A 21489-nucleotide genomic window follows, 5' to 3' on the forward strand; every position below is an offset into this window, starting at 1 on the left:
TTTAAGTTTTCAATGTTTTATATATATATATATATATGTTTAAGGCGGTGACTCAATTTTATTTTTTTATTTAAGAGTTTTTTTTTAGGTAAACTCAATTATTTTTTATTTATAAACTTATAGTATATTTGTACTTAATTTTGTCATATTATCAATGACTTAAATATAAATATAAATTTTCCATATATATAATATAAATTTTTATAAAAAAATAAATATAGAATCTAAAATTATGATTGTGGAGAAATGAACCTGTCTCTTAGAAGATATTGTTCGCTTTGGGAATTGGCGTAAAGCTAATGTCACCCTCACAAATTTGTTCTGTCTTATATCGGGGAGGGACACTTCTCACCCGCTACACTAATTTTTTATTTTTTTTTTGTAGAAATTTCTACACTAATTTTAAAATTAAATGATAGGATTACAGAAACTCTATAATAAAGTGACTTTGAGAATTTTAGTGGATTTTAATCCCTAATAACTAAAATTCTATTATTAAAAGGCTATGAAATTTAAAATATATTTTTTTTATACGTGGTGTTTGCACCAAATGAATTAATGTTATATATAAAGTTAATGTGTTTTTACCTTATGGCTCATTTTTTTTAATAATTATTTTTGTTAATTTTTGCAAAATAATTTTTAATTAATCTGTATATTGCATAGGCATACTATTAATCACAATTAAAAATCGCTCTCAACTTTCTCTACATTTTAAAGAGTGCTAAATTGGATCCAATTATCTATTTCATATTTAGATTAAACAAAATCACCACATTATAGGTGTAGTGTTTTATAGAATTTAAATTATAACACAATAACCAGTTTTGAACTATCTAAAATTCCTTCATTTTTATTCATTCATTTCAATGCTTTTATAAATATAAGTTTTTGATTTGGTTTATGTGATTTCTTTTAACTTTCGTGTGATTTATTTGTCAAGGATGGGATCTCTTTTGTTTGAACTTTGCCAAATATTCAACATGCTTTCATTTTCAATCGATCTTTATATGATGGAACTTTTTATTGACAGATTTTTGGTACATAGGGTTTGTTCAATCTATGTAACAGTTAGTCATTGTTTTTTGATAAAATTATACATTTTATACGTTCATGAACAAAACTATACAACACACATGACTTCAACTAGTACTAGTAGTAATAAAAATTCGGTTCTAAAAATTGTTGTGGCTATATTCATTTTAATTATTAAATGAATTAATTTATCTAATTAATTATTGTGATAATTTAATTTAACTGAACTCTATTTCTTACAAAAATTAAGAACTCTTCTTAAACTAAAATTCTATTACTTAAATTAGCTATAATTCTATTATATAAAGTTCAAGAAAATTTAACTTATTTCCCCCCCCCCCCAAAAAAAAAAAGATTTTAAACTTATACTCGTGAATACTACATTATACTAGTGATCTTATAAAAAAAAAAAAGTACCATTTAGTAAAAAGAGAGATCTATAACAAAGGTTAAAATTTTAAATTAAAAAAAAAAAAAAAAAAAATCTTGAAATTATGCATAGGATCTCTAAATAGAATTCAATCCAACCTTATCCCACCTCCTTTGTCCCACGCTTTGAAGCTTCGCATTCAATTTTACAAAATAACTAACACCATTGTTGCCCATTGCACACCATTTGCAATTTCGACCAAGACTAAATAATAAATATCATGCCTCAGAGCAGTTTGTTATAAATTGATCAAGCACAAGTTCAGAAAAAAAGTTGGGGTGGATTCGAATCCAGTTATTCACATGAGAGACTAGACAGTGCCACCAAGCTACAATGCATAGTATAATGGATATAATTATCTCTGTTATTAACTCAGCCCATTTTCTTTTAACATTAGAGAGAAATTTTATAAAATATTGAACTATGGTCATTAAATTGTCAAACCATATATATCATGTAGAGTGCAGCTCACGAATCCCACAATTTATATTCAGCAAAAAAAAAATCCCAAAATTGATAGCCGAAGCCTACAATGTTACCACATTTTATACACTAATATTATTGATCTCCTTCTTTGTAGTAAACGCACTATACCTTTTTATTTTCTTCTTGGAATGGTATACGCACTATACAAATGATAGGAATCAATGATACAATAGTTCAATTCCTATCTAAGATATACATTTTACACTATAGCTTATTACATTGTAATGTGAGTAAATCAAGCAAACCCTTTTTTATGAAGCATAAATGCTTTGGCTGTTGATGATGGTACTGAAATTTTGTTGTCAAAACTCTTGTGCTACAAGGGGATCCAGCCCTGTAGATATTGGGAATTGGAAGGTTAGGGTGAAAATCATCATTAATTTAAACAAATTTAGAGTATAGTAACTTTTTAGAGTTTAGTAACTTGAAGCTAGATGAGTTGAATGTGCCCACCTTGATTAGGCCGGACTCCGTACCACATAGTAGAATGTCATTGGCAGTGAGGAGGCTTGTTATCCTGCTGCCTGCTGAAATCCTCCCCACATTCTGCTGCGCCCCTCTCAACCATATCTTTGTTGCACAAAAGTATGTCAGAATTCATTGAGATATTAGTAGCCCTTTGAATTTTTACTTATACAAAACTTCATTTCTTATTAGTTAAGTATTCACAATTTTTTTAATGGCACAAGTTTTGTCAACTATTCAGTATACTTGAAATCATAGTACACGTTTGTGGGATCGATGTGTTATGTATCCCACATACATGTGAGAGAAGTGTTGCATTCATTCATTCAGCATAGGAATAGACCTTATTCTCTGTGCATTAAAAGATCATGCCATGGGTAATACCACATGGAAACCACACCTAATATTCTTATCCTGTTAATTGAGTGTTGCTTTTGAGAGATTAGATCAAGTACCTGAATGTTGTTAGTTGATGAGTTGCAGTTTAGGTATATGAAGTCTTCCACTACTCCCATTGCCAGCACATTGCCTCGTTTACCAGTTGCTATTGACATTTGGGGTTTGCTTTTTCTTTTCCATTCCTACTTCATTTTACCATTCAGTGAAAGGATCATCCATGGTATATGATATATGATTATAGTTCTTAGTTCTTACCTTTAATTTTGAACCTTCAACATTTACACTTGCAACATAAAGCCAATCTTTATATGTGACAATTGAATTTATAGGCCTTTTTGGCCTCTTCCAACTCTTTGCTGGTACTTTGATTTCTTGCTCCCGGTTGTTTGTTATAGAAAACTCCTGAAACGAGTGATATTTCATGTGTTTCAGTTGGTGCATGAATTTCTAACAAACATGACTCTTAAACTAACCTTTATGCTTGAGTTTGTGCAGCCCACGTAAATCTTCTCCTGAACCACCCTCATGCACTTCATCTTCTTGCTCTCGCAAATATTTTTGATCGTTCTTGATGCATCACATACCTGGAGAAAGAAAAACTCTATTTAGCTAAATCATCATCATGAAACTGATTTGGCATGGGATTTTTTTTCCTGTAATTTTCCCCCATCTGAAAGGTATTTGAAAGTTTTGCAGTTTTGATTTTCTCCGTAAATAACTTCATTATATTGAACTTTGAGCTTCACTGTGTGTGTTTTCTGTGCACTCAAGTGTCTCCTGAATATAAAGTGCAAGATGCATTGCAAAGAATTACCTTCATCACAATTATCATCTCTATTACTACTAATACTACAGTTATCGTTTTTGTTACCTTCAACTCATGGCTATTGGTAACTACAATAATCATATTTCCATATGCATCTAAGTGTTGAATTGGTTCCTTGATTGATATTACTTCAATGCACTCCAGTTTCTGGTGGAGCATTTGCCAAACCTGTAGAAGGAAGGTGCATTTTTAATGATCATCCAGATGAAGAAAGTGGTCACTACAACAGAACTTTACCATACCCTAATGGTTCTATCGATGGAACCACTTAAAAGGCTATCTCCTTCCTCAGAAAGTGCAAAACATGTAACTGCCTTCTCATGCTCCTTCATATCCCATACAAGTATGGCTGATTGCCCCCTGATGTCCCACACCTATTCAGCATTCCAGATATCATCATTTACATTTTCTGTCACACATAATATTTCTTTCATTTTGATTTTCCACACTTTATGTTTTCTGTGTACTACTGTACCATAAAATAGGCAATGACCTTCATATTTTAACATATTCCTTACCTTAATTGAACCATCTGAGTATCCACTGTAAAGCAGTCCCTTGTAGTAGATGAGGGCACATACAGCTCCACTGCATTTGAGACCTGCCTCCAGGATTTGTGTGTGAACACAAGAAATACGCTGCTCTTGCAAATGTGATGATTTTGGCAAGTCAGTGAATCAACATCCATTACTGATGGTAAATATAGGCATGTTGTGGTTGAAAAATATACTAGGGCATATTATGATAGGGCTCTTCTTATGCGAGTCATTCGAAATGTCAAACACAAATTAGCCTTGTTTAGTTGGTTAGCAATGTATGCTCTCTTAGTTGCATCTGCTTGATGATAACTTTTCACTTTATTATACACGCTTTGAGAACATCATCTATAATGCTTTTACAAATAATATTATTTAATGCTATCAATTGTCAGCTGAAATGTGTCCGATTCCTTTTCTTTTAAAGGCAACATATCTGGAAAATTTTGATTTTGAAATGAGAGATTCATTGTTAGGTTGCTTCTGAGTAAGAAGATAAGAAGAAGAGGGAAAAGGAGACCACATAGTAAGCTATTGGGTTAATTCTGCAACTTGGACTGTGCTGGAGTACTCACTGATTTGTTTGGCAGGTAATAGTCTGCTACTTGATGTAATTCCTCTGCCATCCAGGTTATACTTGAAAGGCGTCTTAGTGACTCTCTTACTCCTTCTGAGAAATGAATTAGTTTTTGCATCCCTACACAAGGAAAAACCATTTAAGTTTGCATGGGAAAAATTGCATTCTTTACCTTTATCTTACTCACACTTCTGCAGAGGAGATGGGACAAGGGTTAGTTGTATATAATCCACCTATATCATGTCATATAAATATGTACGATTAGCCTGCTTGCAGGGGGTACCTAGTCAATTAGTCTATTAAGGGGCATGTGTCCTTGAAGCCGATTATTGGAGAGAATCCAACATCTATTAAGTTAAAAGCTTAGTTCAAGACAGTATTTTGACATAATTTTTTCATTCAGGGTATTTGGACATTGGGGATAAATTTATTCCATTTTGGCTTCCATAGCATATGATGTATACACTATTCAGAATCTAACAGAATGATAGGGCTGTTCCTCTGGTGATAAGCAAAATGTACTTCTCACGTAATGTGGAAAATAATTCTCTCTATAATTCTCAAAGAAGGTGCTATGAAGACAAATGGTGTAGTTTTTTTTTGCATAAACCCAACATAAAATTTCATGAATTGTCCTAACTGATGATTGAGTATTCATTCATGTCAATGATCATTTGCACATGTAGCAGAGATGAATCTTAAATCTTTTGTGCTTTGTGATACTGCAAAATGGTTATTACATAGAGATGTTTAAGTTAAAGGCATTACCTTTGCCAGAAGCATAGTTATAGATGCAAAGACATGCTAGAAGCCTATCTTCAAGCTCCGATCCAGGATGCAAAAATTGCTCAATTTCACTTAGTAAGATCTCACATGCAGAATATCTTATACTATTTGGGCACTTTGTTATTTCACATCCAAGCCATGCAATGGCTGTTAGACAAGCTGTAGACACCCTTCTTATTTTGCTCTTTAGTCCCTTCTCTAATGCATGGAAGATAGGATTCCCAATATTAATGATGCCTCTAGCAACCTTGCTGCACCAAGGGTCTGTGGAAGTATCCTGCAAATCCATGAAATTTTCTTTGTCAGTACCTTTATTACCATAAAAACCAATAGATTTTTTCTTATATCTCACCTGTAGGCTTTTATCCAACCAGTTAAAATTTCTTATCATATTCCGATGATATGGAGAGGTTAAACCGGCCTTTTTAACCAACCATGCTATGGTATATGGTTCCCCTGTCCAAGCATATGTTCCACCAAGATTTGATAGGATGAATGCAGATAAATGCTGCATACCAGAACTTTCTTCAGGTGCTAGATACTTCAGAAGGACTTGCATAGCCTCTTCTCTGAACACAGTTTGGCCATGTGAATTACCCTACACATATTAATAGCCTAACTATGTTAGTTAAAGCTTCTTCTGAGGCTTAGAGTTAAAATTGATTCATATGATATAAAATCCTTACTTGATAGTAAGCAACTAACAATGATATGAAGCAACTAATTAACCATGCTTACGCTACAAGGTTATACGACCTTGAAGTTCTATTGCCTAAGTCGAATTTATCCATCAGATCTTAATCATGCAGCCTATCATATCTGTTTGCATGCAAGGACAAGTACAATGAGTTTCTTGAAAAAGTTAATAGTCATACTGATAAAGTTGGTATAGTTTTGATTTGTAAGTTCCCTTTGTTGAGAATTCCTAACATATTTGGTCCTAAGTTGAGCATCTATGGTGAATCAAGATTCCTACATCTGTGGTGAATTAAGATTCCTCAACAATGGAATCTCATTACCTATCTTGAAACAATCATTCCTTTGAATGCATCTTAGTACTATATATAACAATTCAAGCCTCATATTCAATTGCATAAACATGAAGGAAGAAACATATTATCATCTTCATCATCTACCTAATTTGCTTGTTTATTATTGGTTTTAAATGTATGAATCACCTATGGAGACACTGCAGTGAAAAAAAGGGGTAAGCTATAGCACTTATAAGTAATTCTAACTTAGCTTTCTTATGGTGCCAAATTTTTGGTCTTCAATTTAAAAACTTTGATGACCTCATAGATGTTATAGTTGGCTACAGTTCTACAGGAATTGCAATATCTATGCCCATGGATCCTGACTTGGTCTGTCAACAACTAAAAATGCAGAATACTATATTATATTCAATCATTGACAGCCTTGTTCTAAATTTGGGTCTAGTTCTACTGTGCCTTTGGAAATAGAAGCCATACCAGTGTGTCCAATTGAAGCAGTAAATCTGCTGCCATAATTTGGTAATCAGGTTGCAATTGTTGGATACAATTCATTAGTTTGTGCATGATATTGATGCTTCCTTCTTTTTGTATTTTCTGCAATAAGCTTATGGCTGATGACCTGAAAAATTGAGAAATGGATGTTAGAAGACCTTCATAACTGGGATTGTGAAAAGGCTAGACTAAAGAACTCTATGAGCAAATCCTTGCAAATGGATGGGATGCAAGGTTGTCTATGACATGCATGTAAGTTGATTCACTTCTCATTTCATTGACAGAATAATGCTCTAATAAATCCATATGAGGAGGTTAATTGATTTCCATGTCTCATCTATGGACCAATTTTTAGTTTTTTCTGAAATTTAGAAGATAAGATTTGAGTGTGTGCTTCCATTGTCACCATACCTAACCTTTTTAGGCAAACATCAACTGCATAGCTCTCTAAAAATTATATTTAAAAACCAAATAACATGTAAAAATAATGAATTTGAAGCAAGTTTTCCTACCTTGGTATGCGAAGGATCTCATGAAAGAACTCTAGTGCTATGAACTTTGCCCGTTTCTCATCACTTTGTAGAAGACAAATAAATGGAGCCACAGGAGTAAATTTCAATATATATTTTCTGCATTGCCCATCAAATTTCATGCACTTTACAAGTATAGTGGCCAAAGAGATAAACTCATCCTGATTATTAATTCTTGCTATACCTAGGAGCCTGCAAAGAACACGGGGAGAGTTGATAGCAGCCAAGTGCATGTTATTTGTGGCGTAGTCATATGCAGTTACTAATACTTCTATAATCATCAGTGATGCTCCAGGAGGTGTCAGCAGAAGTGATGCCATCCTACCCTTATCACTGTCCGAATTGCACACAACCTCCACAAGTGCTGGTAAGATTTCTAAGGTCTTAATTTCTGCAGGAGATGGATTTATTAGATAGATTAGAATTGCAGCTTCATGCACATTTTGCTTCAGAGCACTTGCCAAATCACGCAACCTTAAACCTTTTTTCTTGATGTCATCTATAACTGACTTGTTTGCTGAAATGATCGTTGTTAATATAGTTACTGATGCTCTAACTACTCTTTCCTCTTTGGAAATTGAAATAGCTGCAAGCAGCTGATCCAGAATTACATCCTTCAACATAGCATATTTTACTCCTGTTTTGTTGTTCAACATCTCATAAATTTTTGTAACTTCTACTGCATAGTCTTCATCACTTTTTCCAAATCCTTCTGAGAAACACAGCTTTGAAATTGTCTTTTCAATTATCCCCAATATTTCACTTGTGGAATCTTTTCCAGAATGTGAACAAACTTTATTAAAGTTTTTCTGGCTACTAGAGTTCTGTTTATTTCTTGCAGCACTTCCTTGGTGATCCATCAGGGTGGTCCTACTTTTCTGAAGAGATGTACAAGATGATATATGATCAAAGAGCTCGAATTTCTGTGTTGATTCATTCTCTACATGGAAATTCCAAAGAGTATTTCTATCTTGCAAAGTGGCTAAACGTAATTTGTTGATGGATTCATTGGTTGGCATTGGATTCTGGGGAGCATGTGGCAAAGATATTACTCCAAGCTCTGGGTCTGATGTGGAGCAAGGAGCCAGCAGCTTCCTGTGCAAGTCAGTGCAATAAATTTAACAAAATAATTAATATTCTGATATCTAGTTGTCAATAGTAGGTTTAACTATCAAAAGAAAAGTAATATATTGTGATTGATCACTAAACTGATCACAAATTTCTTTCTGTGGATCCTCTGCATTTATTGGAGTTCTCATTGAGCATTTAGCATCATCCATATCTGCCTGATTCATAAAGAGATGAGTGAGCATTAAGCAACCATAATACAAGAAAGAGGAATGCTTATTGTAGTTATATTCAAAACAACAAAATCCTTGGCAATATTGCAATGTTTTTTTGAACAATTACCATGTCACTGTCATACACAGAATCGTTGTAGCATGAATCTACTGAAGATTGTGTATCTGACTGGGACTCCAGCATATCCTGTAGGCGTCTGATACTAGAATTTCTTTTAAGCTCTCCACTGTGAACTTGAAATTTTGAAAGTTGATCCAAACATCTACTGCTGGCTTTCCTATGATCTTCAAATTCTGGAACTTCATTGGATGCCTTAGGTTTCTTTTCCATTTCATCTATTACGTCTTGAGGATCAAGTGGGTGCACCTTCTCATACTATATTCAGTTTCATATCATACAAATTAAATGAACAACACATTAATTAGTCAATGCAAGTTACACATAATATAAGTGTGTAGGTATATCTAATTCTGAAGCTTAACTTAATATTGAGCATCTGCAGAGAACATATGAGAAATTTTGCTTGCAAATACTTGAAAAAGAGTCAGACAAACTGCATGGTGATGATGAAGGAAAAGTAAGTTAAGGCTTACATTATAATAATTCTGCAAGTTGTTTCCATGCTCAATTGAATTTGAAGATTCAGTTCTGGTGGATATTGTATGCCTGCTTATGAATAGTGAATCATTATGAGACCTTATGGAATGCCAATTGAGCTTTGAGGCCCATGTTCATTGAAACTATTGTTAATTCTCTGCTAAATCTCTCTCCTTTCCATGCTTACAATATTCCAAATTTTCATTTTTAAATACAAGGTTAAACTTTCAAATTTCCAATTGCAGTTATGATTTGTATCTGGTCTTTCCATGTAAATGTTTCAATGATAGATAAGCACAAAGGAAGAACTTACGAAAAATATTGCAACTCATTGTCAGGGGATGAACTATCCCTGCTACCACAGTGCCACAAAGGAATCTCTCCTATTAACATGACCTGATAATAGATTAACCAGTCTTTGTATCTCCTTGCCATCTGCCTCATTGCTCCATTACAATCACCCTCTATAGACTCCACGAGATGTATAGATCCGAAGCTTCTTCTCCTTCCATTTGTTTTCTTTTTTTCATGCATGTTACATGAAGGAAAAAGACTTTCACAAAGGTCTGGTGCAAATTCTGTTCCAATAAGTTTTGGAGACACCAATAGTGCTTGGATAAAATGCAGTGCAGCCTGCCACTCATCCTTTTGGAGGTTCTTTACTGCTGAGAGGTAAAAGTAGGAGCAACACACCATATAATGGTTTGGAATTCCAGCCGTGATTTCTTGCTCATCAAGCAACGCCGGGACTTGAAGCATTCGCTCTGAGTTCCTCAGCCTCTCGTCTCTCTCTTCCTGTGATTTTGTTTGAATTGCAGTTTCAATGCTGTCAATGCCCCAGTAAAAATTTGCCAGCACTGATTGCTCAGAGAATTCAAAGAATTCCTGCTTTTGATATTTTAGCTTTGAGGTGCATCTCAGTTTTAGAGAACTCCTGGTGTCAGCATTTGCTAAGAGTTCAGTAATGTACTTATTGATTGAAACAACAATTACCCTTATGGATTTGAGGTCTAGCCTCTCATAATCATTGGATAAAACCATAGAGTTTGAAGAAGAAGAAGAAGAAAAAGAAGGATAAGACATAGGAATTATGGAATTACTAGACATACTGATTCCTTGAGAAAGGTGTACTGTCTGTAGTGCTTAGGAGGAGGAAAGAGATTTTATAGTGTTGAAGAGTTGTGAAGGGTCAGTAACAATTTCCCGTGACTGCTTTTGTAATTGGAGCCAAATTTATAAACTTCAGTGGCCCCTAGCTTCTCTAGGCTTCAGACAAAAATGGACCGTTGCTTCTTAAGCAAGGCAAAGAGGAGAAAGAAAACAAAAATTCTTGTGCTGAAGTTCACATGCTTGCCTTCTTATCATATCACTTTGGTTCTTTTCTATGTTTACTGATGATTATGCTTACAATTATTTGGGAAAACAGTAACTGTGATTATTTATAGTTTTTGGCTTTACTAGAAGCTTTGCATGGATTAATTTAACTATATTAAAACATATGATGTATTAACTGTGTTGGATCTTGTTGTTTAGGCGTGAATGCAAACCATCCTGGTTGAAGCAATGCTAGGTGAACAGTGAACTATCACTTTCTCACTATAATTATTTCATTTGTTTTCTCACCAAAGGATTATTTAATATACAAGAACAACTAACCAAGGGCTTAGTATATCAAATCTTATATTTCACAGACACTTTAAAAGTAATTTGTTAAGTGCACTTTTTTTTATTATTTTTTTTATGAGAAGAAGATGGAAAATTTTATAAAAAAAACTCGGCCAACATTGGCTAAAGTTACAAAATTGAGGTGTGGAGGAACATTTTTCATCCACACCAATAAACCGCTAACATGTCTAGAATGCCTAGCCAAGTTATGACGATGATTTGTATGTTAGCAATTATCATACTTGTATTTCGAAAGGTATATTGTTTTCTTTTTTTTTTTTGCTGGGTGAGTTTGCGGTTCACTATATGGGTAATATATGTTAGGAACTCAAAAGTTGTTACAACCTTTTTAACAACCATATAATATAGTAAGTTGTAATTGGAATATTCTCCCTTGGCCTGGTCTCATAATGGCTCCACTTTTATTACACAAATCACATGTTGTCACGACAATTTTGAAAAGAATTATGAAATTTGTTGTGCTGCTAGATTTACCATCGTCTGTTGTTTGGACGAATATATGTAACAATCTCAAAACCTTTTTGTATTATTTGTTTCAATTTTCTATGAAACTATTTTGGAAATATTAAAGCGCAAAGTTGTTTCTATTATTCTTCCTACTTAGATAGATGCCTTGACAACTGTGCACGCCTACTTGCACTACAGAGAACATGTTGACTTGGCAGAACAAATTCCTATCATATTTTATATGATTTGGAGTTTTGGACCATATGATCTCTCTTTTATATTTATTTAACCTTTTGCTCTAATAATATCATTTACCAGAGGGTTGCAACTTGCAAGTGAATTTGTAATTTTCCAAAATAAAATATTATTTTGCTAATGCTCAAGTTTATCTCAGAAATAAGAAAAGTTAAGGAATTAGCTTCACTTGAATCGAAGTATTTCAAGTTTTCAACAATATTTCTTTCTTTCACTCATAACTATCAAAATCTAAAATGCCAAGTGATTATTCTCAATGTGTGGATATATCAAATATGATAGGCCAAATCTTGTGCCGTGTGCGGCCGCTTAGAAAAGGACTTGGCCTGAAGCAGAAACAAAAGCCCATGCCATTGGTAACTTCCTTTGTTTAGCCATTTTGTTTTTTTGCTTTCTAATCATATTATGTGATTCTTACTCCAAAAAAAGAAAAAAAGAAACTGTGATTCAGGTAAGATGTGTGATTTGAGATTAGCAGAAGTGCATTTACATGTATAAGAAATCCTATATCTACAAGCAACAATGACCAAAATCCAAATTCTCTATCAACTATAAGGATTATAACCGTTCATAATCAAACCTTACAAACCGAATTCAAGTACTCTCACACCCATGCTTACAAATCTCACAAATAACACTAAGAAGGGGGAAACCGGCCCATCATCATCCTTATAAAGACCCACTGGGGATGGAAGAGATGGGTTGGGGTCTCTAAGTTAACAATGAGATTAAACCTATTATTTTGAAAATCCACTAATATTCTGCTAGAGTGTTTTTCTCTCTCTCTTTATACGGAAAGGTAAAAACCATTATATTAATAGAAATCTTCTGTATCTGTGGGGAAGGAGGGAGTGTTAAGTGCTGTATTTGGTGTATTAGTCACAAACTTATCCATTTTATTATCGACATCTCTTTCTTTGCTTTTCATCCTTTTCCTGAAAAAGTCATGAGCTTATCTCTAGATTCTGGGCCGTAAGCTAGATTTTCTACAAAGATTAAATAGATATTATATCAAGGTTACATGAAATATTATTAGCTTTTGATACTATATAAGCTGATGTTTGAATAATGTAGGCACATTACACAGATGGATTGGACCCTTGTCTGTCACGGGCAGACTATTATGTAAGTGTACAATGTTTTCAACGAGGGAATAATATATCTAAATCACATCACATGAAGCCTCAAGCCTGTAATCTAAATAATAATAATAACAATAAAATAAAGAGAAAACAAATTATTTGGTATATATCAACTATTAAACAGCATGGAGTTCTTCTAAACATTCAAATCATGTTTGTGAACAGAACCCACTTAATACATGCCAAAGCATGCAAGATTTAAACAAAACCAAAACAACAAAAGTCAAGAACAAGAAGAACTGAAGAAGCATTGGCACAAGTATATATATATGTATTTTTTTTTTTGAATAATATATTTATATTGATCATGGTTTTTAATAATAGTTCCAAGTTTATGAATCATTTAGAGGCAAGGTTTTGTATACTATAAATGTGTCTGAAGGCTGAGAATCAGGGTCCACATTAATGTATGTTTTGGACCGTGACTTGCCTGGCAAATTTGTATCGTAATATTCAGTGCTGATGAGTCCTGGCCCAGTAGGCAATGTCAGTTGGGACCGTGTCCATTGTCGTCCACAATATGTGTTTTCGTTGAACTTCTTATCACATTCATGGAAATTCAGTGAATCTCATCTCCCTATATAATTCTAAATGATTGCTGTTACCAAAGCCATGAGCTCAATAGGTCATTTCAAGCATATGTTATAGGAAAAAAGAGATCACGAGTGAGCTAATTCTATTGCCGTCCATGATCTTTTTCTTTTCTCATTATTGATTCAATCATTGTGCATATAACAATGACGTTCACTACCAGTTGAATTCTAGAGAAGTTCAGTTTTATACGGTAGTTGAAGAGTTGACAAGCCAATGTCTTGGGATAGTGATCAGTGAGCCTACACCTTTTGTATATAGAATTGACCTTAAACAGTTTTAAGTAAGAATATTGTCGACTAAGGGTCTGTTTGCTTTCAACTTCTGCGTTTGGAGCTGCGTTTTGTTCCTTTCTTCTTCTTTTTTTTTTTTTTTGGTTTTCACGCGTTTTGGTTTTCACGCGTTTTGCGGTTACTGTTCAATGAACAGTAACCGCAAATGTTGACTTCCTACCGTGAACAGTGCATATATGCACTGTTCATGGACCCACAAATTTCATTTTTTATCAATTTTTTCATTAAAAATGGGTCCCACAGTACTATTCACACATTTAAAAATTATTTTGCTACAGTGTTTTCAGTTTTCAGTTTTCAGTTTCAGCAAAATAAGTTCTATCCAAACACACACTAAGTCACAAGCTATTTTGCTCCCAAAAATAAAAAATAAAAAAAGTCACAGGCTATTAAGAAACTAGTTGTAGACGTGCGCGATGCGCATAAAAAATTGACTATTTATTTTTTAATTTAGAGAAAAATGAATAGTATATGAGATGCGTGTTTTTTCCAAACCCTTTTTAAACCGATGTTATTATTTTTTAATAAAATATAGTTGATATAATATTTATATTTTCTAAATTAAGCTATCTATATTTATAATTTGAAAGTGTTATAAATTTTGTAAGTATTTTTTTTAAGGAAATATGATGCGTTTTACATTCAATTACTATATAATGAGAGATATTTTGTAAATAATATAATGTGTGGTTAAAATTTGTTTCTAGAATTTCTTACAAACGGTTCATCTTTTATCAAGAGCTTACCAACATTATGTTAAGAATGTAATATAATTGTCAATAAAGCAGTTCATCTTTTTACACAAACCTCGCCCTCTCCACCCAAAGCATCAACGAAGTGGATCAAATGTATTGAAGTGACTAAATAGACCGAAGTGAAGCGAATGGATAGAAATGGTCCAAAGTGGATTGAATTAATGGACCAAAATTAATCGAGATGCTACGTTGATATGACTCAACAATAAGATGGTAACAATAATGTTACGCTTAAGCTTTTAGATATTTTATAAACTAGCCGCGAACCCGCGCGTTGCGCGTGATGATTATTTTTATGGTGATTTTATTAAAAAGAATTTTACAATTTAAACTAATCTAATAATGAGTAATGTATTTCATAATTATATTTTTATTTATTATAGGAACAATCATAAATGTAATATAGGAACAGTCCAAAACACCAAAAAAACGTAAACTAAAAAAATTAATAAAACTTAACAATGATTAATTGAACCAATATTATGATAAAATTTTATTTTTGATAATCTATTAAGGTTATTTTCTTTGTAGAAATTATAATTTTGGCCACTAAAAACATATTATCAAATAAACAATTATTAGCAAAATCTAAGAATTAAATTTCTATACATACATTGTTATAAAATTATAATAATAAAAATAAAATTGCAAAAATTAAAATTTGTCACCTATCTGATTATTTTCGTTTGGCTAACCTTTGCTTTTCTTTAAATAAATGGCATTATAGAGTACTTCTAATACAACTATTTAGAGTACTTTGTCCACCACAAAGGATTAGAAAATAAACAAAAATTAGTAAGGTCTCATAGTTTAACATCTAAATTGAGTACTATAAAAAATGATGCTATGTAACAGAATAAATACTAAATTATCCAAATCATGCTATGTAATAGAATAATATTATATTTTTATATGCTATATTTAATTCTTTAGAACGCAATAGGATAACATTTAACCAAAAAAAAAAAAAAAAAAAAACAAACTAAATCACAATTTAAAAAACAAAACTAAATCGCATTAACCCAAAATAGAGTTTTAAAGAATATAAAAAATTATCAACCTAAAGTAGAGATGCAAGAAAAGTAAAAAAATCCACCAAAAAATTTATAGAGAGAGAGAGAGGGAACCTTTTTTTTTTTTTTTTTTGTGAGGGAAAACTATGCGTAGAATAGAAGAGATAGTGTCAAATTTATAGTAAGAGGATGTAAATAAGAAGAGACAAAAATAAAGGAAAATGAAGGGAAAGAGGAAGAATGATATTAATGTAGAGGGTAGTGGGGAGATGAAAAGGTAAGGGGGGGAGAAAGATTGAAAAAGTAGTGGGGAGATGAAATGGTAAGGGAAAGAGAAAGGTTGGAGAAATGTAAATATTAAAAAAATAAATGTTAAAAACAATTATAAGGAAAAAAAAAAAAAAAAAAACCTAAAGCTTCAAAGGCTTCAACGTTTTGTCTTTTTGTTTTTTGTTTTCTTCTTTCTTTAAGCTGAAAAGGCTCACACAAAACCCTAAAACTGAACTAAAAAGGTTTTGGGTTGGGCTTGATAATGGAACTAAATAAATAAGAGGTGGGCTAGATTAATTATACAAATTTATTATAGGGTGATAATGGAAGTAAATAAATAAGTAGTGGGCTGGATTTATTATAGAGTGATAATGAAAGTAAATAAATAAGTAGTAGGCTGCATTTATAGGGCTGAAAATTGTAAAAATCATTTTAAAATTATAGGACAAATTATATTTTAAAAAAGAAAAGAAAAAAAAGGATGACGTGGCAACTGATGTGGCGCAACGTGAGGACAGCAGCATTAAACGCTTAGGATAACATTTAACAATGAAAGAGAATAAAAAATAAATAAAAAAACAACAACAACAATTTAAAAAACAAAACTAAATCACAATTTAAAAAATAAAACTAAATCGCATTAACCCAAAATAGAGTTTCAAAGAATATAAAAAATTATCAACCTAAAGTAGAGATGCAAGAAAAATAAAAAAATCCACCAAAAAATGTATAAAGAGAGAGAGAGAGAGGGAACCTTTTCTTTCTTTTTTTTGTGAGGAAAAACTATGTATAGAATAGAAGAGATAGTGACAAATTTATAGTATGAGGATGTGAATAAGAAGAAACAAAAATAAAGAAAGATGAAGGGAAAGAGGAAGAATGATATTAATGTAGAGGGTAGTGGGGAGATGAAAAGGTAAGGGAGAGAGAAAGATTGAAAAAGTAGTGGGGAGATGAAATGGTAAGGGAGAGAGAAAGGTTAGAGAAGTGTAAATATTAAAAAAATAAATGTTAAAAACAATTATAAGGAAAAAAAAAAAAAACACCTAAAGCTTCAAAGGTTTCAACATTTTGTTTTTTGTTTTTTTTTTCTTCCTTTAAGTTGAAAAGACTCACACAAAACCCTAAAACTGAACTAAAAAGGTTTTGGGTTGGGCTTGATAGTGGAACTAAATAAATAAGAGGTGAACTGGATTAATTATACAGATTTATTATAGGGTGATAATGAAAGTAAATAAATAAGTAGTGGACTAGATTTATTATAGGGTGATAGTGGAAGTAAATAAATAAGTAGTAAACTGCATTTATAGGACTGAAAATTGTAAAAATCAATTTAAAATTGTAGGACAAATTATATTTAAAAAAGAAAAGAAAAAAAAAATGACGTGGCAGCTAATGTAGCGCAACATGAGAGCAGCAGCATTAAATGCTACCTTTCAGCTTTTAGTAATATATAGATTAGTAAGAATATTAATAAATAAATAAATAAAAAGGGAAGAAGAAGAAGAAAAAGAAGAAGAAGAAGAAGGAATAAGTAAGGATATGAGCTTGAAAGTGTTTAAGCTATCTTAGAAATTAGAGTACTAATTTTCAATGTTTAAATTGGAATTTAAAATTTTCCTTGATGATTTTTTTTTTTTCCCATACATAACCATATCAAGTTCAGGGGCCTCCTTCTCAAGAAAAAAAAAAGTTCAGGGGCCTCATCCATGATTGCGGAACTAGATTTTTTAATTGGCATTTTAGTAGTGATTGGTCACATATCACAATGTCACATATTATTTTCATGTATAATAATTATTACTGTTGTTATAATTTTGGGATCAATTTTGTTGCTTTGTTACATGTCAATTTTTTATTGGCTTGCCCCTTGGACATGGGTTAAGTCAAGGAGTAAAAAAATTTTTTTTTGAGAGTGAGTTTTAACCTATGACGTCTGCTTCTGATAATAGTTCTTTATCATCAGACCACGACACTAATCAGTTTTTGGTGTAGGTGGGGATTAAACCTCAGATCTCTTGTACAACCATTAGAGACTTTACCAGTTGAGCTAACTGGAACTCACGTCAATTTTGCTACTTATGTCAACACAGAGGGTGATGAAGACTAGCGATGCATCTTGGAATTGCACATAAACTATTATCCTACAAAGAAATTAAGGATTAGAACAAATACCAACTAACTAATTTGCATTTAAAGTCATAAAGGATGGCAAATTTGGGACTAGGTGAGAAGTGAGAAGGATGGTATCCTGCTCATGCTAATAGACACAAAGGGAACTCATTTTACCAACTATTATATGTGATACTAAGGGCTTTTGTGAAGAATTAACAAGAGTTTTGAGATTGGGCGAACTAATTTAATACTCAAACTTGATGTGCTCTTATAACAACTTAAGGGTATGTATAAACCCTGAGGATTGTTTTTTCTTAATGAATTTTGGGGCAATTAGAGCTTTGAGTAGTGGGATTAGTGGCACAGTGAGCTAGTCTGGTTACTAATTAGGGAAATTATGTTGAACTAATCTTATTTGGTTTGTTTCTTTGAAAGAACCGGTGTTTCTTGAAGCTACTAAATTTGTGAGATCATGTCATTTTGCATTATTAGTGATTGAGCTGACATTTATTATAGATTTGAGATTTGATAGGAGAGTGTATTTCATGAGACCACCCTGTCATAGCATGTGATACTCACACATGCTATGAGAGAAATTTCTCATGAGATAATCTCTTAAGATACTCGCTTATGCATAGTTCACCACCATTCATGTCATGTTTATTGCAAAAGCTCCCAAACCCATTTGTAAGCATGTCTCCTGAGACCAAAAATATATGAAGAAAATTCCTCTATTACCCTCCAATTCACAACTCCCCAAATTTCTCATGGGCTTGGATCACATGGAGAGAGAAAGACAAAAGTCATAGGACCAGCCCACTTGGCAGGCACTCTTAATGAGATGCTATTTTTTCTTTTCCTTTCCTGGGTCCAATTGTCTTGGCTGTCAAAATAAAAGGGCCCCAAAAACACTAGAACCAAGGATTTTTATTTTCTTTTGGATGGGAAACCAAGGAATTTTTTATTTAATGGTATAACACCGAAACAGCCCACATGGACAAGCAATTTTATGCCTGGCTCTGTTTCCTCCGCCATTGACCTTTCGATGAGCATTAGAAATTAAAAAATAAAATAGCTAGAAAACAAAATATGACACTTTATTTATTTATTGATTGTTTACTTAGATTTGACGATGATGATGAGACTATGATTCATTTTTCTATGGTTGTGAAGATGCTGCGTTTTGATTGGCTGGAACCCATGATCAATGAATGTTATTTTATTATCACACTTCCCTTTTGCAATTTGAGATTTGTGCTCACAATCCTTCTTTTAGGCTCGAGATCATGTGATCAATATCCCAGTTCTTTGATAAGATTACGACAATGCCCTCCCAACAACTAGAGCAGAATCACTGATATACACTGGACATGCTCTACGGTTCTACATGCACCTAGTACGTAACGAGATGTACGGTACTCTATCCACAACTAGCCAGAGTAGAGAAATTTCTTAGGACTTGGAATAACAAAAACAAAGTAAGTTGATATAGTTTTATGTTTTGGACGAACTTCAGTGAGTGAATGTACCATACGTATTTGTTGGAACAGTACTAGGGCCAAATATGTGTGACATTTTTTTTTTTAAAGCAATATGCAGAACTAAACATGAGGTGATTTGGGTATTTTCCAATCTTGTCAAAGATGGCTGTCCTGTTTGGTTTGTGTTGATGAGCCACTTGGTGTCACTGTCATGGTTATCACAACAGCACCGTACCAATGGCTAAATTTTGTTTTTTTTAGAAAAAAAATAAATCAATAAGTTTTCAGTTTACTATTAAAACCAAATTTATAATAAAATCAACAAGATAACTATGCTTGAGGCACGCAATATATAATTATCTAGTCAGAAATAGTCCATAATCTTTAACTTATACTGATATTATTAGTAATTTATTCATCCTAAAAACATGTTATCCTTGGAAACAATTATACTTCATTTCTCATCGTTGTTTTGGAGAACATCAATAATTGCACTTCTCAGTTTAACATGGAATGGTACTTCTGTGGCGGTACCCCACAAAAAAGAAAGAAAAAAAAAAACAGCATATGCAAAGAGGAATAAACAATATTAATAATTATTAGTTTTCCAGTAACAGTTTTATGGAATTTTGGTATGATTTTTAGTGACTTGATCTCTTTTTGTTTGCTTCTTTGAGAAAGACATGGCACTCAATATATGTACATTCACATTAATGCTTAATAGGACTTACTCATCTTCCTTTGTAAGGTTTGAAACACTTTTGCTACTTTAATCTTTGTAAGGTTTGAAACTCTTTTGCTACTTTAATCTTTGTAAGGTTTGAAATTCTTTTGCTACTTTAATCTAGATAGAATGATAGATGTAGGAAAATGGAACTTGCCAGCAACCTTTTTCTCCCATCCAGGACTATGTCTTTTTACTATCATTTATGGTTAATTATCAATGTCAACTAAATAATTAATATGTTGCACCTTGGGTGCTAGTTTTCAATATTGGGCTCTTCACAACAGTGTTTCATCATGAAATTGTGGCTTTGTGAAGTACATTGTAATTATGAAATATCTACAGGCTCTTCCCCCTTTCCAGTTGTGAGTTGAGCTTTGTCAATAACATGGAGGCTGCAGTTTGTCCATTGCTTAGCCAGGATGCATGTGTTGTATTTCTTCTGTACACAGTTTCATACAATTTTATGGGTTTGCTTGAACTATAGGTGAACTACTATATATGAGAGTTTACTCGATTAGAAAATACTACATTCTTACAGACATACTAGCTCAGCCTAGTTATGGCAACAATTTCTAGCATCTGAAACTCTATCTCAAATTAAGTTCTTATGATAAGTGATGCTATAGGTATTACAATATTTACTACATAAGTTTTACAAATTGATTTATTCATTTTATAACACAAAAATAAAAGAAGTAATTCAAAAATGTATTTATTATATTATTGATGTAACACTAATCACGTTAATTGTTATGTTAATTTATTAACTTTTATGGTCAAATTAGTAGTAGTTCTAGCATTTTCTTATGAGAAAAGCTAGTTTGCAGACAATTTAAACCCCCCCCCCCACCCACCCCACCCACCCCCCCCCCCCCCCCCCCACCCCACCCACCCCCCAAGTTCTCCCTTCACAAGAGGAATTCACAAGAGGAAAAGAGAAAAAAAATGTTGAACAGTTGACACTTATTATGTAGTACCTAAACTATTTTTCAATCCATTGAAGTAAATGATTATTCTGTGATCTTGGACACACTTTCAATTTTGAGGTCATTGAAAAATGATTAGTTGAAAGAATCTCATTGACCAACATATTGAAGAAAATTATTCATGTTTCCCCTAGTCATATTCATGTCTGTTTCGCTCATCTACTCAATAATAGTTTGTTATATTCATGTCTGTTTCACTCATCTACTCAATAATAGTTTGAGAGATGTTAGGTTGATACATCACGTAATGGTTGTGTTTTAATGTTACAATTTTG

General features: G+C 32.7%; 1 protein-coding gene across 4 annotated transcripts; it reads right to left on the minus strand.

Moving 5' to 3' along the window:
• Positions 1-1933: 1933 nt before the first annotated feature.
• LOC126689037 (putative E3 ubiquitin-protein ligase LIN-1) lies at positions 1934-10661 on the minus strand. 4 transcript variants are annotated; one of them, XM_050384052.1, is made up of 17 exons: positions 9767-10654; positions 9450-9522; positions 8965-9231; positions 8764-8840; positions 7537-8649; positions 7010-7151; positions 5893-6138; positions 5523-5817; positions 4753-4874; positions 4160-4279; positions 3884-4015; positions 3687-3809; positions 3289-3399; positions 3071-3217; positions 2872-2997; positions 2405-2521; positions 1934-2285 (listed from the first exon to the last, which is right to left on the minus strand). In XM_050384052.1, exons 1-17 carry the CDS (start codon positions 10558-10560, stop codon positions 2268-2270), a joined length of 4023 nt encoding a protein of 1340 aa, XP_050240009.1. In that variant the 5' UTR covers positions 10561-10654; the 3' UTR covers positions 1934-2267. The 4 variants fall into 4 exon arrangements, 3 of the variants coding, with proteins under 3 accessions (XP_050240009.1, XP_050240010.1, XP_050240012.1); XR_007644412.1 differs by lacking the exons at positions 1934-2285; positions 2405-2521; positions 2872-2997; positions 3071-3217; positions 3289-3399 and having other exon boundaries at positions 4160-4284; positions 9767-10659; XM_050384053.1 differs by lacking the exons at positions 1934-2285; positions 2405-2521; positions 2872-2997; ... (1 more) ...; positions 3289-3399; positions 3687-3809 and having other exon boundaries at positions 3928-4050; positions 4160-4284; positions 9767-10661.
• Positions 10662-21489: the final 10828 nt, after the last annotated feature.

The sequence above is a fragment of the Quercus robur genome, chromosome 6, assembly GCF_932294415.1.
Source record: "Quercus robur chromosome 6, dhQueRobu3.1, whole genome shotgun sequence".
In the NCBI taxonomy this organism is placed as follows: domain Eukaryota; kingdom Viridiplantae; phylum Streptophyta; class Magnoliopsida; order Fagales; family Fagaceae; genus Quercus; species Quercus robur.